The sequence below is a fragment of the Rhinatrema bivittatum genome, chromosome 1 (genome assembly GCF_901001135.1).
Source record: "Rhinatrema bivittatum chromosome 1, aRhiBiv1.1, whole genome shotgun sequence".
Lineage (NCBI taxonomy): Eukaryota > Metazoa > Chordata > Amphibia > Gymnophiona > Rhinatrematidae > Rhinatrema > Rhinatrema bivittatum.
Window position 1 is genome coordinate 183,659,727 of NC_042615.1, and position 20,118 is coordinate 183,679,844.

General features: G+C 45.1%; 1 protein-coding gene and 1 long non-coding RNA gene across 3 annotated transcripts in view; one reads left to right on the forward strand and one right to left on the reverse strand.

Moving 5' to 3' along the window:
* Positions 1–340: 340 nt before the first annotated feature.
* Positions 341–6,573, reverse strand: LOC115084820. 2 transcript variants are annotated; one of them, XR_003854654.1, is made up of 2 exons: positions 6,442–6,573; positions 341–837 (listed from the first exon to the last, which is right to left on the reverse strand). It is a non-coding gene; the product is annotated as an uncharacterized LOC115084820 (long non-coding RNA). The 2 variants fall into 2 exon arrangements; XR_003854652.1 differs by lacking the exon at positions 6,442–6,573 and adding an exon at positions 5,994–6,094.
* A 131-nt stretch (positions 6,574–6,704) lies between these two features.
* The window catches only part of DHX15 (DEAH-box helicase 15), a 284,488-nt gene continuing 271,074 nt past the window's right edge, over positions 6,705–20,118 (forward strand). The window contains exon 1 of the mRNA XM_029590135.1: positions 6,705–6,830. Coding sequence (XP_029445995.1) covers positions 6,760–6,830 — 71 coding nt within the window. The 5' untranslated portion in view covers positions 6,705–6,759. The remainder of the gene's footprint in view (positions 6,831–20,118) is intronic.

Consider the following 20,118-nt stretch of genomic DNA (forward strand, 5'->3'; position numbering starts at 1 on the left):
GCCTCCAGTGCTGTCCCTGTAATGTGCAAGGGCAAAAATATTATAGAGTAGGAAGAAGTTAGCGGGCAGGATGATGACAAGGGTAATGACCCAGTCAAGTGGGAAATGGGGAGAGAGTAGCTGAAGATACCAGCCAAGGGGTAGCAGTGTCTAGGTGGCGATGTCTAGAGGTTGGGGAAAAGGTGAGAAAAGGGAAGAAAATCTGAGGTTGTGCCATTATCACCTGTGTTTTTATTAGCAGGTTTCCCACGTTTGGGGAAACGCTTAATCATAGTCGAATAAAGCATAAGAAGTTAAAAAATAGACAACTTGAAAACACTGGAAAAATGAGAGACATTGCAGCCTTTGAAAAACAGGGAACTAATTTATTGAGAAAACAAAAATAAAACTGTCACTGTGATGTCGCTGATGTGAAGGCTTGGCTTAAGGCCTCCATGGCCACAGTCTTCTCACCAGTGCGGTGATGTTGTTTTGGAATTCTAAATTCTCCCGCTGCATCTGCTGGAGGACCGATTGGACTCCAGTCCACCCCTCTGCAACAGCAGAGTTGTGACCTTGCTGCTATTCAATTAGGTTAGTCACCATGTTGTTGGCAAGCTCATCCAGGCACTTTGATTTGAAGAGCACACTGTAGTTCTCGCAGATGCTCTGGCAGAGCTGCTCCTTCTCCGTATCAGAGAAGCACACATCATGTACATGCTTCTGTGGAGGTTGGACACCATTGGGACCCGCCTGCTCTTCATCTAGATGCAAGATTCGTTTTCTTCCATTCCCATTCTGATGTCTGTCCAGTTGACCACCAGTGTTTTGACCGTTGTTCTCCATGTAAGTTGCTCACTGCCGAAACAGAGACAGGAAACAAAAAGTATTGTACTCCAGTTATTGGCAATTTAAAGTACAGCAATGATACATGAGAAAACAGATCGGACAGATACAGAGAGAGAAAGGCCGCCGAGAGAGCATGGACAGATAGAAAAACAAAGAAACACAGGCCCTCCAGATAGCACGGACAGAGAGAGAAAGGCCTCCCAGATTGCTACCCCAAAATAAGTAAAAAAAAAAAGGCAGGCATTAATGGCGCCAAAAAAGAATCACCAGCGTACACGGATTGAGCATCCTTTAAGAAGCTAACAGACGTTCTTAACTACGCGTCGCAAAATCGATTTCCAGGGGCCCGAATGCAAGGAAATTCTGAATGTGGATAGAAAAACAGACTATAGGAAGGACAAAAACACAGGCGTCCCAGATAGCATGGACAGAGAGAGAAAAGCCTCCCAGATTGCTATCCCAAAATAAGTAATACAAAAATAGGCAGGCTTTAAGAAACTAACAGACATTCGAAAAGTGGATAAGAATGTCGGTGCCACGGGGTGGCCGCCCACCATTTAGAAAGCATTTCCAAAATCAGAATGTCCCTGCATCTCAGCTCCCAGTATTATAAACGTTCAAGCATGAGACATCGATCTACAATGCAATTTTATGGCCGTTCGATTACGATGCGAGCCGAGCATACAGGAATAGGATGTCGATAAAAATCGTTACTACGCGCTGAGAAAAATTTAAAAAGTTTTACACGAGCGGTTTCCAGGAACGGTAATGTTAAGAAACTGAGCCCCCAGACACTGTAAACTACGTTTCCAATACCCTTACATAGCGGGCCCATTATAATTGATTTTGCGACATGTTGTATTCAAGGACGTACATTTACTATCAGGCCGATACAGTACAGTGTGCTCCGGCGGAGAGCACTGTTAACCCGCAGTTGGACGCGCGTTTTCGACGTGCTAGCTTTACCCCTTATTCAGTATGGGGTAATAGCGCGTCGAAAACGCATTGTCTTAATGCGTCGAAAACGCAGTGTCTTATTCAGTAAGAGGTAATAGCGCGTCGAAAATGCGCGTCCAACCCCTCCCCCCCCCCGAAACTAATAGCGCCCGCAACATGCAAATGCATGTTGATGGTCCTATTAGTTATTCCCGCGTGATTCAGAAAGTAAAATGTGCAGCTAAGCCACACATTTTACTTTCAGAAATTAGCGCCTACCCAAAGGTAGGCGTTAATTTCTCTCGGCACCGGGAAAGTGTACAGAAAAGCAGTAAAAACTACTTTTCTGTACACTCATGGCGATATTAAGTCGGAGGTCCCAAAGTAAAAAATAATTCTGAATTTTAAATCAGCTCGCGGCTTGAAAATCGCGGTCTCCGGTTTCCGAACCCGTGGTTGTCAGCGGGTCCGAGAACCAACGCCGGCAAAATTGAGCGGCGGCTGTCAAACCCGCTGACAGCCGCCACTCCTGTCAAAAAGGAAGCGCTAGGGACACGCTAGTGTCCCTAGCGCCTCCTTTTACCGCAGGCCCTAATTAGCATATTTTTATTTACTGTATCGCGCGCACAGGACACTGGCCTGTGTGCTCGCCCGCATTTCTTTCTGTATCGGCCTGCTTATATGCCAAAAAAAAAAAAAAAAAAAAAAAAAAATATATATATATATATATATATATATATATATATATATATATATCTAATATTAAGTATTTATATGTAGAAAGCAACCAGTTCTTACCTTTGCAAAAAGAAGGAGATGAAATGAAACTCAAGTCATGTGAATTCAAGGGACCAGTCTGTAGCCAGTACAGGTCCAATCGAACTCAACACAAAGGGGAAGTTTGACTAGTTGCAGCAACTGATATACCCTGCGACTGATAGGATTATAACCCGCTTGCTGACGTCACAGGCTCAATGGGGGGCGCAAAGCCAATTTCAAATATGCTTTTCTAGTTTATCGTTTTTTTTGTACTTCAACAATTGTATTAGTTGCCAAACCTTTTCGTTTCAAACAATGCGCATCATTTTCGCCTGCTTTTAATTTCAGATTAATTTAAATATTGCATCCGCAGTGCTGGCGAAAAATTGTGCACGCGTTAAATGTATGCAATGTCTTTTCGCTTTTTTCATAGCATCGGCCCCCATGCCTGGCTATTTTGTGCTTCTGTCCATAGAAAACTCCAATCACAAGTATACAACTCTGATATTCTTTTCTGTTTTAGGATTTAGTCTCATACAGGCCGATACAGTAAGGAGCGGTAGGAAGAGCTGCGTTAGTGCTGGGCGCACCCGCGGTTGCCGCGCGCACAGTCCGGCTCACCTACCGCTCGATACTGTATTTAAATTGCTTGCAAATGCAAGCCGCGTCCAAGAAGCGTCCGTGAAGCGTTAGGCCCGCGGAACCTATTTTACTGTATAGAGCGCTATACAGTATCCTGGGTGCGCTGGCCTAACGCTTCATGGACACGCTGGTATCTGTCATTTCAAAATTACATTTGAAATGACAGGTACCAGGAAGTGGACGGTTCTCCTACGCTCGGGATTGCCAGTCCTCTCTCCCCTCCTCCCGAAGCAAGGCGCGTAAAGCAGCCTTGCTTCGGGAGGAGGGGAGAGAGGACTGGCAGTGTAAAGCAACGACTTATTTTTTTCGCAGCCCTCCTCCGGAGACGGACATCGGCGGAGACGGACCGCGGCTCCCCTGCCTCCCGGCAAAGATGGATGCCTGCAGAGGCGAAAGCGGCCCCTGTGCGTGCAATTGGGCCACTCAAGACGTGACGTCACATGTCATGACGCCAAACGTCGTGACGTCACATCTTGAGCGGCCCAATTGCACGCACAGGGGCCGCTTTCGCCTCTGCAGGCATCCATCTTCGCCGGGAGGCAGGGGAGCCGCGGTCCGTCTCAGCCGATGTCCGTCTCCGGAGGAGGGCTGCGAAAAAAGTAAGTCGTTGCTTTACACTGCCAGTCCTCTCTCCCCTCCTCCCAATGCAAGGCTGCTTTACGCGCCTTGCTTCGGGAGGAGGGGAGAGAGGACTGGCAATCCAGAGCGTAGGAGAACCGTCCACTTTGTTGCTACTTTTTTTTTTTTTGGCTTTTTCGATTTTTTCCGCTTTCGTTGCTTCGGGAGGAGGGGGGAGAGGACTGGGGCTGCCCTGGAGACCAGCACCCATTGACGCGGCCAGGCAGGTGAGCGGGGGCTGGGGGTAAGTTTGCCGCCTACCCTTACCCCTGCCTCTAACGCAGGGGTAAGGGTAGGCGGTAACGGCTCGATACAGTAAGGCCGCGGTAAAAACAGTGCGGCAGTGTCAGGCGCACCCTTCCTCCTCGCACGCACAGTTCTCTTCACTAACTCCCCGATACTCTCCTCTAATCGCATGCAAATGCATGCCGCGGCTGTGAAGCGTTAGGGAAGGGTTATGCCCGCGCAACCCATTTTACTGTATAGGCGCTGTAACAGCGCCTATACAGTAACCTGGGTGCGCTGGTACCTGTCATTTCAAATGACATTTGAAATGACAGGCACCAGGAAGTGTAAAAAAGTGTAAAAAACAAAAAACCTGTGTGTTATATAAAAAAATAAAACAATTTTAAATACCTGTCGGAGGGCCGTGGGTCCAGGCGGCCGGTGGGCGGCGGGCAGCCATCAGCGGCATCCGGTAGTCCCTTCTCCCTTCCTTCCTCCCTCCCTCCCCTGCCTGGATGAGCGCCAAAATCGCACGGGCGGGTCGGCAGTGGGGGGGGGGGCAGCAGCGGGGGGGCGGCAGCAGGATCCGGGAGCGGCGGGTAGGCAGCAGCGGGGTCCGGGGGGGCAGCGGCAGCAGGATGCAGGGGTGGCAGCGAGATCCGGGGAGCGAGTAGCGGCAGCGTGTTCGATCGGGCAGGCAGGTAGGAGGCAAAATAAAGATGGCCGCCTGCACGGGAAAATCGTGCAATTGGCCGCTGAAGACGTGACGTCACACCCCGTGACGCCAAACGTCATGACGTCACGTCTTCAGCGGCCAATTGCACGATTTTCCCGTGCAGGCGGCCATCTTAATTTTGCCACCTACCTGCCTGCCCGATCGAACACACTGCCGCTACTCGCTCCCCGGATCTCGCTGCTGCCTACCCGCCGCTCCCGGATCCTGCTGCCGCCCCCCCCCCCCCCCCGCTGCCGACCCGCCCGTGCGATTTTGGCGCTCATCCAGGCAGGGGAGGGAGGGAGGAAGGGAGAAGGGACTACCGGATGCCGCTGATGGCTGCCCGCCGCCCACCGGCCGCCTGGACCCACGGCCCTCCGACAGGTATTTAAAATTGTTTTATTTTTTTATATAACACACAGGTTTTTTGTTTTTAACACTTTTTACACTTACCATAGCAGGCCCGAGCCTTGCTACTTTTTCGTTTGTTTTTTTTTTGCTTCGGGAGGAGGGGACAGGACGGGGCTGCAGGAGACCGGACGGGACCAGGGCGGGTAAGCAATGTTTTTACCCTACACTACACTACACTAACTCCTACTAGGGGGAGGCGGTAAACTAGCAGGTTAAGGCCGCGGCAGAACAGCGGGTTACGGAGGAGATAATATCAGCGCCCGTTACAGTATTGCAGGGGAATAGCTAATTCCTTCATTATACAGCTTTTTCGTTCATTTACATGCTGGGTGCGGAAAGGGTTTAGGAAGCGCTAAGGACGCGTGAAACTGGAGAGTGTATCGCTGGATGGCCTTACTCGTCTGTATTGTGCGCTCCCAGCACGTTACAGACCGGGAATCTTTAACTCAACGTTACTGTATCGACCTGTAAGTTAGCAGGTTAAACGCGCGGCAAAACGGCAGGGTAAAAAAGCAATAGTCGGGGCGCGCGTTACTGTATGGGAGGGAATAGCTAATTCGATCGTTTACTTTTAATATACATGCCGCGGGCGGAAGGGGTTACCTGGTGATTTAAAGAGGCGATAAGAATCGGTTAAAGGGGATTGTGTATCGCAGGAAGGGCTAACGCGGCCGGAAAGTGAGTAGAAAGCGGGTTAGGAGCGGGGTAACCGCGGCCCCACTTTACTGTATTGACCTGTAAGACTGTAGAAATAGATGCTACATGAATCTTCTTTTGAGAAGGCTCTACTGCACTTACTACCTATTACAAGGACAAAAGCAACTTACTAAAGAACACATATAAAAAAAACCACCCTAACTGTAGTCGGAGGAAAGTGGAGCCGTTACAGATGCAGAAAGTCATCTATGCAAGCGCACCGGATAAGATGTAACCAACCTCGGAACTAAAACGTCACGTTCACGCAGCGAGAGGAAGTCCTTGACCCTGACGTCACAATGCATGCTCTCTACTAGCCGGCAACCGCCAGAACCTTCCATGCCTGTATATGCGCTTCTCTAATTATATAAATACTATTCTCAAACGGTTTTTTTGGGGGCGGTATTCAGTTCTGTATAAAGCGACCTACCGCCTATACATTTTAAAGAAATCGGAGCCTGGTTTTCTATCGATATTCACCAGACGGGCGTAGTATTTCCCAGCATCCCATTCGCGCAACTGAATCCAATAGTAGCACCTGAAAGCAAATTAGTGATATAGTGATAAAAAACGGAAGTTACAGTGTGTAACCATGGAATGTAAAAACTAACCTGATAGCTAGGGCAGCCTCGTGTTTACTTTGTCGTTCACACTCCTCCCCTTGCCCCCGTTCCCCGCAGAGCGGTTCCGGTCGCCATTTTCTGTTGCTCGCGCTCAGTGTGTGTGTGTGCGCGCGCGCACCCGACTCTGGCTCGGTCGGTGTGTGTGTATGTGTCCCGCGCATTCTCGGTTCACGGTAGCGGTGCGCGAGGCGGAGGACGTTGGACGATCCGGTGGCCAGGGAGACGCTTCATTTTAGGCTAGGGAAAGAAAGGAAAGGAAAAGAGACGGAGGGGCGGAAGGTGGCGGCGGCGGCCGCGCGAACAAAGATGTCCAAACGGCACCGGCTAGACCTGGGAGACGATTACACCTCCAGCAAGAAACGAGCGACTGCGGACGGGTAAGTGAAGATGGGCTGTTCACACACCGTCGTGTATTGAAAGCGCAGTGCTGCGCTGATCTCAGCTGTGGCACTGGTGTAGAGGAGGGAGTGATGGCAGGAGTTATGACAAGGCCCCATGCGGCCGGCCGGCCTGCCTTCCCTCCTTCTTTTTTCATCCCAGTCTTAGGAGGGACATCGGGTCTGCAGATGGATTGGGAGGGCCCTCTGGCAGTTATCTTGGCTGACCGGAGAAATCTTCGCTGCTGTGAGGTCCCTGGGGATCTCTTAGCCGGAGCTCGTTTACTCTTTGTCCGCAGGCGGGAAGTGATTCCCGCCGGTTCACCAGTTTGCAGGTAGCTGTGTAAGGAGCTAATTGATTCACCTGAGATGTGGGGAAGAGGGTGTTTGGGAATGGTATATTGCTTCTGTTGAACATAAATTGCCATTCTGGGTCAGACCAAGGGTCCATCAAGCCCAGCATCCTGTTTCCAACAGAGGCAAAACCAGGCTACAAGAACCTGGCAAGTACTCAAACACTTAGAAGATCCCATGCTACTGATGCTAGTAGTAGCTTATTGGATCACATGCAATTTACCTTACCTGGCTGGAGGAGGGACATTGTTTATTTAGGACTAAAAGTATTTTACAAACGTGGATGATGGCATGGTAAATCCACTAGGCCTGTATAATTACATGGTTAACATACTGGATGATAGAAAGATACTCATTTGCTTATGCACGCCGGTCAGTTATTCCTGTCTACATTGTATTCCCATATCCCAGTTGCTAGCTGTAGAAGCTTAACCTATTGTTGAATATCATGCCTTAAAATAATTTTTGTTTGCTCCCCATATTGGTTTTCTATTCTTCTGGCTAAATAACTATATAAGATTCTCTACATAATCCAGCCAAATCCATCGCCAGCCATATTTTACCACCAAGCTTTGTAATAACCCAGTGAGCTGTCAAAACTAATGAGGTTGTGCGAACACCTGGCCTCCTAGGTCCTCATGGCCTTGCTTTTAGTGCCCATTATCTTTTTTTTTTTTTTCATACCACTTGGCTTTACTTCTATTTCTCCAAAGCTAAGGATCTCAGTGTTTTCTTGAATTCTGTTGATTGTTTTTGTTTATGTTGGGGAGGCTGTTTCAAGCATCTACTATCTTTGCTATAAAAAAAAGTTTCCCAGTGCTTCTGAGTTTAGTCTGATTGAGCTTCTTATCTTGTCTTTTTCAATGGAAAATAATTAATAGAACAATGCTTAACTTTGAAAATATTTGAATCTCAGAATCTTTTTCTTTTGTAGGCTATCTTCTTTAGGTTTTATGATGCAGATTTTCCAGCAGTTTCACAGCCCTTGCTTGGGCAGCCTTGTTTGTATTTTTCAAGTATAACTTCTAGAATTGGGGACACTGCTCCAGATGAGATTTTGCTAATAACATTACTTGTGGGGGAATTCTGCACCAAAAATAAAAAATTCTGCACATGCAATATTAAGATTTATATATTTTTTTCAAAATTGCATAATTACAACCACTGAGGTATTTTTCCTTATTTTAGCTTTGATTGATTATTAAATATGCAGAATTACCCAGGAATATTATAATACATCATATAGCAGTGGACCACTCTCCTTGCCCCTCCCCCCCCAAACCAAACTGATCCAATCTCTGTCTTCCAAAGCCAAACTCAACCACTAGCTCTCACATTCCTCTAAGCCTGATCCATGCAGTCACGGTTAACCCACAAGCATGGCCTACTCATTCATTGTTCCTCTTCCCCACCTGCTCATTCCTCTCTCCTCCAGCCTGATGCCAAAGTTTTTCTCTCCTGGCTGTCCACATTCTTCAAGCTTGCATGGATTGGCATGGCCTCTCTCCTTTCAGTCTTTGTGCAGGGTGGAGCTGATGTCACCACCTTCTTTCTTATGGCCTGTGTAGGCTATTTTCACCATTGCCGCCTTCTGACCGTGCAGGTCGGGGCCAACAGGCCTACTGCCACCTGTTCCTTTTGGCTGGCATGGGCCAGCAGTACTTCCTTCCTTCTATCATTCTGGCATGTGCAAAATGATTTTCTACTAAGGGAAATTCAGCTTTGCAGAAAGGCATCAGATTTTTCACAGGAATATAATTTGCCTCTTTTTAAGAATTTTTTTTTAATTGGTTATGCGCCTCTGTGCACGCTAGCATTTCTCTGGCTCATACCACTGTCTTGGCTCACTGATTTGCAATCTTGAGATCATCAGATATGATCACTTTGAGATCTCTCTCCTGACTGGTGTTCATCAGTAATACTTCATTTTTCATCATCTTCAATTTTTGCCTTCAAACACTTAACTGTATTTTTATATTACATTTTAGTTGGCAAACTCTTGATCACTTCTCAGACTTTTCAATTGGTAGTAGTAAAAAAATATACTGGGATAGTAAGATTTTGCATTTTGATTTCAGCACAATTTTTGATATTTTCCCACATAGGAACCTCATAAACAGGCCGATACAGTAAAGCGCGGCCACGGTTACCCTGTTTTTAACCTGCTTTGTATGCACATTTTGGACGCGTATGTCTAACCCGCGATTCAGTATCTGGTTTTACACGTCCTTACCGCTTACTGAAATCGACGCGTATCCCTTTCCGCCCACCGCATGTATATGATATGTTAATGATCGGATTAGCTATTCCCTCCAATACAGTAACATTCGCCCAGATTATCGCCTTTTTAACCAGCTATTTTGCCGCGTCTTTAACCTGCAAATTTACCGCCTACCCTGACGTTAGTGTGGCGTTAGTGTGGTGAACTTAGCCGCCCAGTCCCAAACCAACCCAATCCACAGAAAAAAATTCTTGTTGCACAAGGGGGAAAAAAGTAACCCAACCTGGCACCACCACGCTTAACCTCAGAGTACTTCGGTTCCGTAGGGAAGAATGGACACCGTTTCCGGGGGCTCCTCTGGCCTTCTCGTGGGTCTGGGCTCCTTGTCGCTGCTGACTTGCAGTGGGCACGAGCTCCTGTATCAGGCCCTATCCCTACATACCCTACGCCGTGACCTCGGACGTCCAGCTGGGCGCTCAGGTCACGGTGTGTGTTCATGCACCTTCCCGCTGCCTTGAGCGCCAAGTTGGACGTCCAGGCGGGCGCTCAAGGCAGCGGGAAGGTGCATGAATGCACGCCGCGACCTGAGTGCCCAACTTGGACGTCCAGGCGGGCGTTCTGATCGGCTACGACAGCGACAGCAAGCCCAGCAGCAACCGGTACAGCGGCATGGGCTTTGACCAGCGGCACGTCGGCCCTAGCTCCAGCTATTCGGACTTGCGCTACGGGGTCCCGGGCAACCCTGAGGCTGACGGCGCTGGCCCACCGCAGGCCAGTCCATGCTCCAGCCTGTGCGGTCAGTCCCTGGAACTGGAGAAGGAGCTGGTGCTGCACATGAAGAAAGAGAGTATTTTGGTGAGTAACTAGTGTGTGGTACTTGCTTCAATGCCGACAGACGTTCATGGGCCTTCCCCCTGCCTTGAGCGCCCAGGCTGGACGTCCAAGCTGCGACCTCGGACGTCTGGCTTGGACGTCCAGCCGGGCGCTCAAGGCAGCAGGTCTGTAGGAGAACCATCCACTTTCCTGGTGGAATGACATTTGAAATGACAGGTACCAGCGCACCCAGGATACTGTATAGGTGCTGTATACTGCTCTATACAGTAAAATGGATTGTGCACGCCTACCGCTTCATGGACGCGCTTTGGACGCCGCTTGCATTTGCGTCTCATTTGAATACTGTATCGAGCGGTATGTGAACCAAATTGTGCGCTTGGCAAACGAGGGTGCGCCCGGCACTGTCGCACTCTTTCTTACGTGTCCTTACTGTATCGTCCTGAAATTGAGCAATCTAAGGATAGGCCCCAAGGTGTGGACTGGATTAGAAACTGATTGAGCGATAGAGTAATAGCACATGGAATTCATCCTTCTAAAATAAGTGTTTAACGTAGTTTTTCAAGGATCTGTCCTGGGACCGGATCCATTAAATCTTTTGAGCAATAGTTCGGAGGGATAGTGTAAACTGGTATGATTTTCCCCTCTAACAGAGCCCTATATAAATTAAGATGCGAGTAAAAAATGTGCTGAATATTTTCTCTACTTGCCTGCTTAAAAAAAAAAAAAAGTTAAATTGCAATTTGGTATGTTAATGCATCGGGAGTTTAAAAACCAAAAAGTGCACTCACCTGAAAATGTGCATGCATAGATGGTTTTCTGAACTTAAAGCATGATTTGTGTGTGCTTAAAGCATAGTTTATGTTCATGCATTGCTATGAATTGGTACAAGTTTTTAATAGATATGATAAAGGTAAATAAATGAAATTAAATAAATACTGAATACAGGACCCCACACCACAAACTCCAGGTTCAGTCCCATTGACTAACATAAGCCCCAGAAAATGTATGCCATCTTTGGCCAGGATTTATTTATTTAAAATTATTTATATACCGTTTTTATATGTAAACATAATCAAAGCGGTTTACAATAAAACTTAAGAACAAGCCATACTGGGTCAGACCAAGGGTCCGTCAAGCCCAGCATCCTGTTTCCAACAGTGGCCAATCCAGGCCATAAGAACCTGGCAAGTACCCAAAAACTAAGTCTATTCCATGTTACTGTTGCTAGCAATAGCAGAGGCTATTTTCTTAGTCAGTTAATAGCAGTTAATGGACTTCTCCTCCAAGAACTTATCCAATCCTTTTTTAAACACAGCTGCACTAACTGGCAACAAATTCCAGAGTTTAATTGTGCGTTGAATGGAAAAGAACTTTCTCCGATTAGTTTTAAATGTGCCACATGCTAACTTCATGGAGTGCCCCCTAGTCTTTCTATTATATGAAAGAGTAAATAACAGATTCACATCTACCTGTTCTAGACCTCTCATGATTTTAAACACCTCTATCATATCCCCCCTCAGCCATCTCTTCTCCAAGCTGAAAAGTCCTAACCCCTTTAGTCTTTCCTCATAGGGGAGCTGTTCCATTCCCCTTATCATTTTGGTAGCCCATCTCTGTACCTTTTCCATCACAACTATATCTTTTTTGAGATGTGGCGACCAGAATTGTACACAGTATTCAAGGTGCGGTCTCACCATGGAGCAATAATAGAGGCATTATGACATTTTCCATTTTATTCACCATTTCTTTTCTAATGATTCCTAACATTCTGTTTGCTTTTTTGATTGCTGCAGCACACATCTGACAATTTCAATGTGTTATCCACTATGACGCCTAGATCTTTCTTGGGTGGCAGCACCTAATATGGAACCTAACATTCAGGCTCCACCGGAGTGCACTGTACTGTACTGCATTTGGATGGCGATATTAAGTCGGAGGTCCCAAAAGTTAAAAAAAAATAAATAATAATTTTAAAGCATCCCGCGGCTCTCGGATTGAAAACCGAATGCTCGATTTTGCCGGCGTCCGGTTTCCGAACCTGTGGCTCTCAGCGGGCTCGAGAACCGATGCCGGCAAAATTGAGCATTGGCTGTCAAACCCGCTGACAGCCGCCGCTCCTGTCGAAAAAGAGGCATTAGGGACGCGCTAGTGTCCCTAGCGCATCTTTTTACCGTGGGCTCTAGTTTAAATATTTTAGTTTACTGAATTGCGCGCATAGGACACTGGCCTGCGCGCGCGCCGGGAGAGTGGGCGCTCACTTGCTCTCCTGCGAACTTTACTGTATCAGCCCGATTGTGTAACTGTAGCATGGGTTATTTTTCGCTATATGCATCACCTTGCACTTATCCACATTAAATCTCATCTGCCATTTCCATGCCCAATTTTCCAGTCTCACAATGTCTTCCTGCAATTTATCACAATCTGCTTATGATTTAACTACTCTGAACAATTTTTTATCATCTGCAAATTTGATTACCTCACTCATATTTCTTTCCAGATCATTTATAAATATATTGAAAAGTAAGGGTCCCAATACAGATCCTTGAGGCACTCCACTGCCCACTCCCTTCCACTGAGAAAATTGTCCATTTAATCCTACTCTCTGTTTCTTGTCTTTTAGCCAGTTTACAATCCACGAAAGGACATTGCCACCTATCCCATGCCTTTTTACTTTTCCTAGAAGTCTCTCATGAGGAACTTTGTCAGTCGCCTTCTGAAAATCCAAGTATATTACATCTACCGGTTCACCTTTATCCACATGTTTATTAACTCCTTCAAAAAAAGTGAAGCATATTTGTGAGGCAAGACTTGCCTTGGGTAAAGCCATGCTGACTTTGTTCCATTAAACCAGGTCTTTCTATATGTTCTGTGATTTTGATATTTAGAACACTTTCCACTATTTTTCCTGGCATTGAAGTCAGGCTAACCGGTCTGTAGTTTCCCGGATTGCCCCTGGAGCCCTTTTTAAATATTGGGGTTACATTATCTATCCTCCAGTCTTCAAGTACAATGGATGATTTTAATGATAGGTTACAAATTTTTACTAATAGGTCTGAAATTTCATTTTTGAGTTCCTTCAGAACTCTGGGGTATTTACCATCCGGTCCAGGTGATTTACTACTTTTCAGTTTGTCGATCAGGACTACTGCATCTTCTAAGTTCACTATGATTTGTCCATCTGAATCATTACCCATGAAAACCTTCTCAGGTACGAGTACTTCCCAACATCCTGTTCAGTAAACACCAAAGCAAAGAAATCATTTAATCTTTCCGCGATGGCCTTATCTTCTCTAAGTGCCCCTTTAACCTCTCGATCATCTAACGGGTCCAACTGACTCCCTCACAGGCTTTCTGGTTTGGATATATTTAAAAAAGTTTTTACTGTTGAGTTTTTGCCTCTATGTCCAACTTCTTTTCAAATTCTCTCTTAGCCTGTGTTATCAATGTCTTACATTTAACTTGCCAACGCTTGTGCATTATTCTATTTTCTTCTGTTGGATCCTTCTTCCATTTTTTGAATGAAGATCTTTTGGCTAAAATAGCTTCTTTCACCTCCCCTTTTAACCATGCCGGTAATCGTTTTGCCTTCTTTCCACCTTTTTATTTATTTATTTATTTATTTATATTTTATTTTTTTATTGAATTTCCATATATTACAATAGTATTTACTATTCAGAAAAATTCAGACTTTGTATACAATCAAAAACATTACAAGTATTTATACTCATACTCTATTTATGAAAAAAAGAACAGTCTGAAACTATAATAAGAATATTGGGAGACTTAGAATATCAAAAAAGAGCAGAACAAAAAGGAAATCTAACAATTAAATTGCTGCAAAGTGTCCACACTCAGTTACTTTTAATAGCCAACCTCCAAATAGAGGTATTTAGGAACGAGTGTCCAGAAAGACGTAATTGATTCGGTTCACTAAATGTATCTCAAATTTTGATGTATAATCAAACATTTTGAAGGAAAGCGAAGATGATATTTAGCATTTCTTAATATAAATTCATTCCGCATCGCCAGGAATGTTTTTCTTCTTTCCTGGGTAACTTTCGTAATATTTATTTATTTAACACTTTTCTATACCGACCTTCATGAAAAATTTCATATCAGATCGGTTTTCATGTAACAAAGGGTATAACTTAAGAACAATTCACTAGAAGCGGAAGTTACATATAACAAGGGTAGATAACTTGGAGGCTAGGCTAGTCAGAGGTAAAGGACAGTGTAACTGAAGAGAACTAGAAAAGGCAATGAAACAAGAAACGGCGGCTTAATTATAATGTCTAAACATGGCGGAGCGTTAGCCGGTAAAGCAGAGTCCTGTCCGGTTGACAATTAATGGCTTAGAAAGTTAGGAGAAGGCCTGGAGGAAGAGCCAGGTCTTAATTTTTTTTTGGAAAGTTTGAGAGCAAGGGTTCTAGTTTGAGGTCAGTGGGCATATTGCTCCAGATAGTTGGACCCGCTGTAGAGAATGCTCGTTCTTTGGTGGATGATAGTCGCGTGGCTTTTGTTGGGGGAACTTGCAGGGTACCTTTGTACGCTTCTCTTATAGGTCGAGGATGAATATAATTTGAGAGGAATCTGGAGGTCTAGTTGTTGCTGATTGTATATGGTTTTATGAATTGTGGTGAGGGCCTTGTGCATTATTCTATATTTTATTGGCAGCCAGTGAAGGTTCCGTAGTATGGGAGTGATGTGCGAACCTCTGTTGGTGTTGGTTAGGATTCTGGCTGCCGAATTCTGGAGCATCTGTAATGGTTTGATAGAGGAGAAAGGGAGTCCGAGAAGGAGAGCGTTTCAGTAATCTGTTTTGGAAAAGAGCGTGGTTTGGAGCACGGTCCTGAAATCCTGGAAATGGAGGAGAGGTTTGAGCCTTTTCATAACTTGGAGTCTATAAAAACCATCCTTGGAGGTGTTGTTGATGGATTTCTTTAGATTCAGGTGGTTATCGAGGATGACTCCTAGGTCCCTTACTTGTGAGATCTGGGTGTTGGATGATGTCGGATGGGTTAGGGCTGAGTGGTCGGGGGAAATGAGAAGGAGTTCTGTCTTGGATGCATTGAGGACTAGGTTAAGACCAGAGAGTAGGCAGTTAATAGCTTGAAAGCAGCTTTCCCAGTATGAGAGCGTTTTAGAGAGCGATTCTGTTATGGGGATCATCAGGGAGTCATCAGGGATTTTGTTATGGGGATCATCAGGGATTCTGTTATGAGGATATCAGGAAAAACACGGACTTGTTGCCTATAAAATTCTTGTGCTTGATTTTGGAAAGCTAATGCAGAGTCTCTCTCGGAAATAAAAGTAAATGTGACCAGAGGTGTAGCTCTAGTATCTATTATTATTTCCTGTGACATTTCCAAGATTGCGGTTAAATTTACTAGAGATTGATTCAATTGATTTTGTAAATCATTCTTTCCCTCTTTAGTGGACGGTATGTAAAATATTCTTGTAATTGCTGGAATAGCTTGCTCAGGGAATTTAAGAACATTAACTAAGTAACTTTTGAACAAGTTCCTTGGTGTAACCATTCTTGACTTTGGAAAATTTAATATTCTTAAATTTACTCTCCTTAATTCATTTTCCATAGCCTCCAATTATTTATTACACATTTTCCGATTTGACCAAATCATTTTGAACTTCCTTCATCTTGTCAATTTTGACTTCCATTTCTTTTACGGATGATTCAAGAGCATATATTTTCTTGTCCATACACTGCACTTTATTCATACTTTCTGTAACCATAGAAGTCAACACATTTATAGAATTGTTCATTGAAGTAAGTACGTTCCAAATTTCCTCCAGAGTAATCTTAGGAGGTCTCGTTAAAGGTCGATTACATATTACCTATATCTCTGGTTCTCTCACTCCCGTCTCTGTTGGGCCTTTCCCTCCGTCAAGGCCGAGCTGCTCCCTTCGATCCCGTGGAGCTCTCAAACTTGAGCTCACCGAATTTAACGGATCTCCTCCGCTCCTTCTCGGGGCATCATGGTCATCTGAGGATGTTCTCCTTGTCAGCTCTTCCACCATGTCCTCTGTTGTTCTCGGGGACCCATACGGGGGATTAGGAACCGTTGGTGCGCCGGGGCTCAGGCATGTTTCCTCTACCATGAGGATCGGCGTCTGACCTACGCAGATTCCTCCCACGGCTACTCCCTCTGGCTGGTTCTGAGTGTGTCCCGCTAACATAGAGTCAATCCTAGGTTGTCGATGGTCAAAAATAGGTGTAGAGGTAACATTATTTCTTATTCTTGCTTTTCTTTTTGTATGTGGCATGTTAAATCGGAAATAGTAATAGAAATAAGCAAGATTCAAAAGACCTTCGAGGAGACAAAGACGCTAGCGGGTATTCCGTGCAGCGGCCATCTTAGTCTCATTTTGGAATTCCTTTCCACCTTTTTTAATGTGTGGAATACATCTGGACTGTGCTTCTACCTTTTGTAGCTGCTCCTTTCAGGTTTTTTTCTAACTATTTTTCTCATTTTATCAGTTTCCCTTTTGAAAATTTAGCACGAGAGCTGTGGATTTGCTTACTGTCCCCCTTCCAGTCATTAATTCAAATTTGATCAAATTATGATCACTATTGCCAAGCAGCCCCACCACTGTTACCTCACTCACCAAATCCTGTGCTCCACTGAGAATTAGATCTAAAATTGCTCCCTCTTTTGTTGGTTCCTGAACCAATTGCTCCATAAAAATGTAATTTATTCCATCCAGGAACTTTATATCTCTAGCATGTCCCGATTTATACATTTACCCAGTCAATATTGGGGTAATTGAAATCTCCCATTATTACCGCACTACCAATTTGGTTAGCTTCCCTAATTTCTCTTAGCATTTGACTGTCCGTCTCACCATCTTGACCAGGTGGACGGTAGTATAGTCTTCCCCCGACACACAAGGGATTTCTACCCATAAAGATTCAATTGTGCATTTAGTCTCATGCAGAATGTTTATCCTGTTGGACTCTATGCCATCCCGGACATAAAGCACCACACTGCCTCCCGGGTGCTCCTCTCTGTCATTGCAATATAATTTATATCCCGGTATAGCACTGTCCCATTGTTTGTTCTCCTTCCACCATGTCTCTGAGATGCCAATTAAGTCTGTCATCATTCACTGCTATTCATTCTAATTCTTCCATCTTACAAATCCAAAGTGGTGGGGGATTATGGGGGGAGGGAGGGAGGGTAGAGGAGGAGGGATAATTAAGCGGTAAGGTTGAGATTGAAAGTGCATTTCAAAAAAAAGTTTTCAAATTCTTTTTAAACTCTTTCACATTGTCAGTGTGTCTCAAGTTCTCAAGCATTAAGAAAATAAGCCTGTGCATCTTTCTGCATTGGGGTTTAATGGCTAAGGCCTTGATTAACATGGGATTTACAATGAGGAGCGCTAGTTTGTACAGACAGGTTTTTCTTAGGTTTATGCATGCATTTTTTTTGTTCACTAACGGTCATTTTTAAATTTGTGTTAGGGCCTTATCACGTGTGACAAATATTGCAATACAAGTGGGAGGAGTTAATGCAAAGTAGGATCTCCTACCACCAAATGTGTTAAATCTTGCGTTATTGTGCATTAATGTAAAAGCAATTAACTACACCTGTTTTTGTTTGGTACGGCCAAAAAAAGGTTTTTATTGCAAGTGCATGGCCATTAGTATAGTTTGCGGCTATTATCATGTGTGATAAAATGAGGCCTAATAGCAAAAACACCTACTACTTCCTCCTGGGCCATTAAAAGCACCTGGAAAAAACCTGACCTGCCTTTCTAGACCCATTATGTTTGTGGCAGGTGTACGTGTGAGGGAATACTGGATGCTTGAGGAGGATCAACAACAACAACAAGAAGGAGAAGAAGAACAACTACCACCAGAACAGGCAAGGGGCATTCCAACCCCTTCTAGGGGGTCCCTGCACCAGAGCCTGAGCTACTGGTCCTGCCAGGAGAGTGTCAGGGCCCACGACAGCGCTTGCTATCCAGGCACCCACGGCGGAGGAGATACAGCGAGCGCATCTTTTCTCCATGAACATCTTTGCTGGACATGCCAGAAGAATGTGTGTTAAGGTATCGCCTCTGCTCTCTGGCTATCCTGGAATTATATGAGGAAATGAGGGTATCTGGATCCAGTCACGGAATGGTCTCATGCTATACCTGGCCTCACCAAACTATTTGCCATTCTGCATTTCATGGCATCGGGCTTCTTCCAAACTACAGTAGGGGTAGTTGGGGGAATGGAGCATTTTTTCCCGGCCAGGTCACAGAAGTAGTATCTGACCACATTGAGTGCTACGTAGCATTCCCTTTTATGCCATTGCACGCTTTTCCAACGTGGGAACTGTTGACTGTACTCAGCCATCATCCCACCATATAACAAGGAGGAGATCTTCCACAACATAAAGCTCTTCCATTTCATCAACGTGCATGTGGTCTGTGAAGCACCCTGGAGCCACACACGATTATTTTACACTTAGCCAATATCTGTGACTGAGGGGCTGATGTTGGTATGATAGTTCCCTCCCTTACCTCACCAATGCATACCCCTGAGCAGGCAGTATGTGTGTGTGTTAATTTGGCGCACACACTTGCCTTGGAGAGCAGTGATGCAGTACTTCCACTCTTGACAAGGGCTGCCTCAGAGAGATGATAGTATGGGCTGGTGTCTGAATGTGCTCATGCGTAGTAAAGTGACATTCCCTCTGGGCCTCTCAGTGTTAAAACCTTGGTTGAGAGGGGGTGAGGTGGGATGTGGCGATTTCCGATATGCAGTCTCACAATTTGCAGTCTTCCCCTCTCCTGAGGCTCTTAAACCTAGTACCTGGAGTGGGCTTAATAGTCCACTAAATTGGGGGTGTGCATGGTTCTCCGAGGTTCAGCTGCCAGGGAGGCCTAGCAGTTTCCAGAGGGTGGGGGGTGTGGGTGTAAATAAGCACTCCACTGAATGTGTGGATGCAGGGATGGCAGGAACGAGGAGTGAGAATGACCCCTTCTTGCCATCAATGTTGGGCTTATATAGAGAAGGTGTAGTGCCAGCATGTTGCTGATACGTGGTGGGGGTTGTGGGGGAGGCTAGGGGCCTGAGGCCTGCCAGCACTCCAATTTTAGGTTCCCCTTTTCATGACAGTGGCCTCCTTAGCCACCTCTCTGTAGATCATATCATGCAGAGTCTACATCAAGGCTGACACATCAGGGAGCATCATTTAACACTTACTCTGCAATCTGTATCCGCTGGCAGGATAAGCCTACCTGAATTCATGCATACGTAGCTCATTATATTCACTGTACATATATAGAAGTGGCTGGCAACCATCTGTTGTAGAATCTAGAGTACAGGTTTGGCTTAAACATTTTGGCATTTAACTTGTGCAATAACCAATCTTTGCATTATGCACCGCTACTTAGTAGCAGGCTACTGGAAGAGGGTGTCAGCTGCTTTGTGACTGCTGAGGTGGATTGAGGGCGTAGTGTCGTGTAGAGAACAGCCACAGGCCAAGAACATACGGTATAGAGGGTAGCTGCTGTGTCTTGGGACCAGGCAGACTTCGAGAGACTGGCTGCCATACCTGTATTGGCCTGCCTTGTGGATCTCTCGAATACCTGTTTGCTAAGACTGCTTCCACAAATTACATATTCTGAAAAGAATAAAGAATAAAGAATAAAAGAATAAAGAATAAAGAAAAAAGAAGAATAAAGAAAAAAGAATAAAGAAAAAATAAAAAAAAAAGAATAAAGAATAAAGAAAAAAGAAGAATAAAGAAAAAAGAATAAAGAAAAAATAAAAAAAAAGAATAAAGAATAAAGAAAAAAGAAGAATAAAGAATAAAGAATAAAAGAATAAAGAATAAAGACTGCTTCCACAAATTACATATTCTGAAA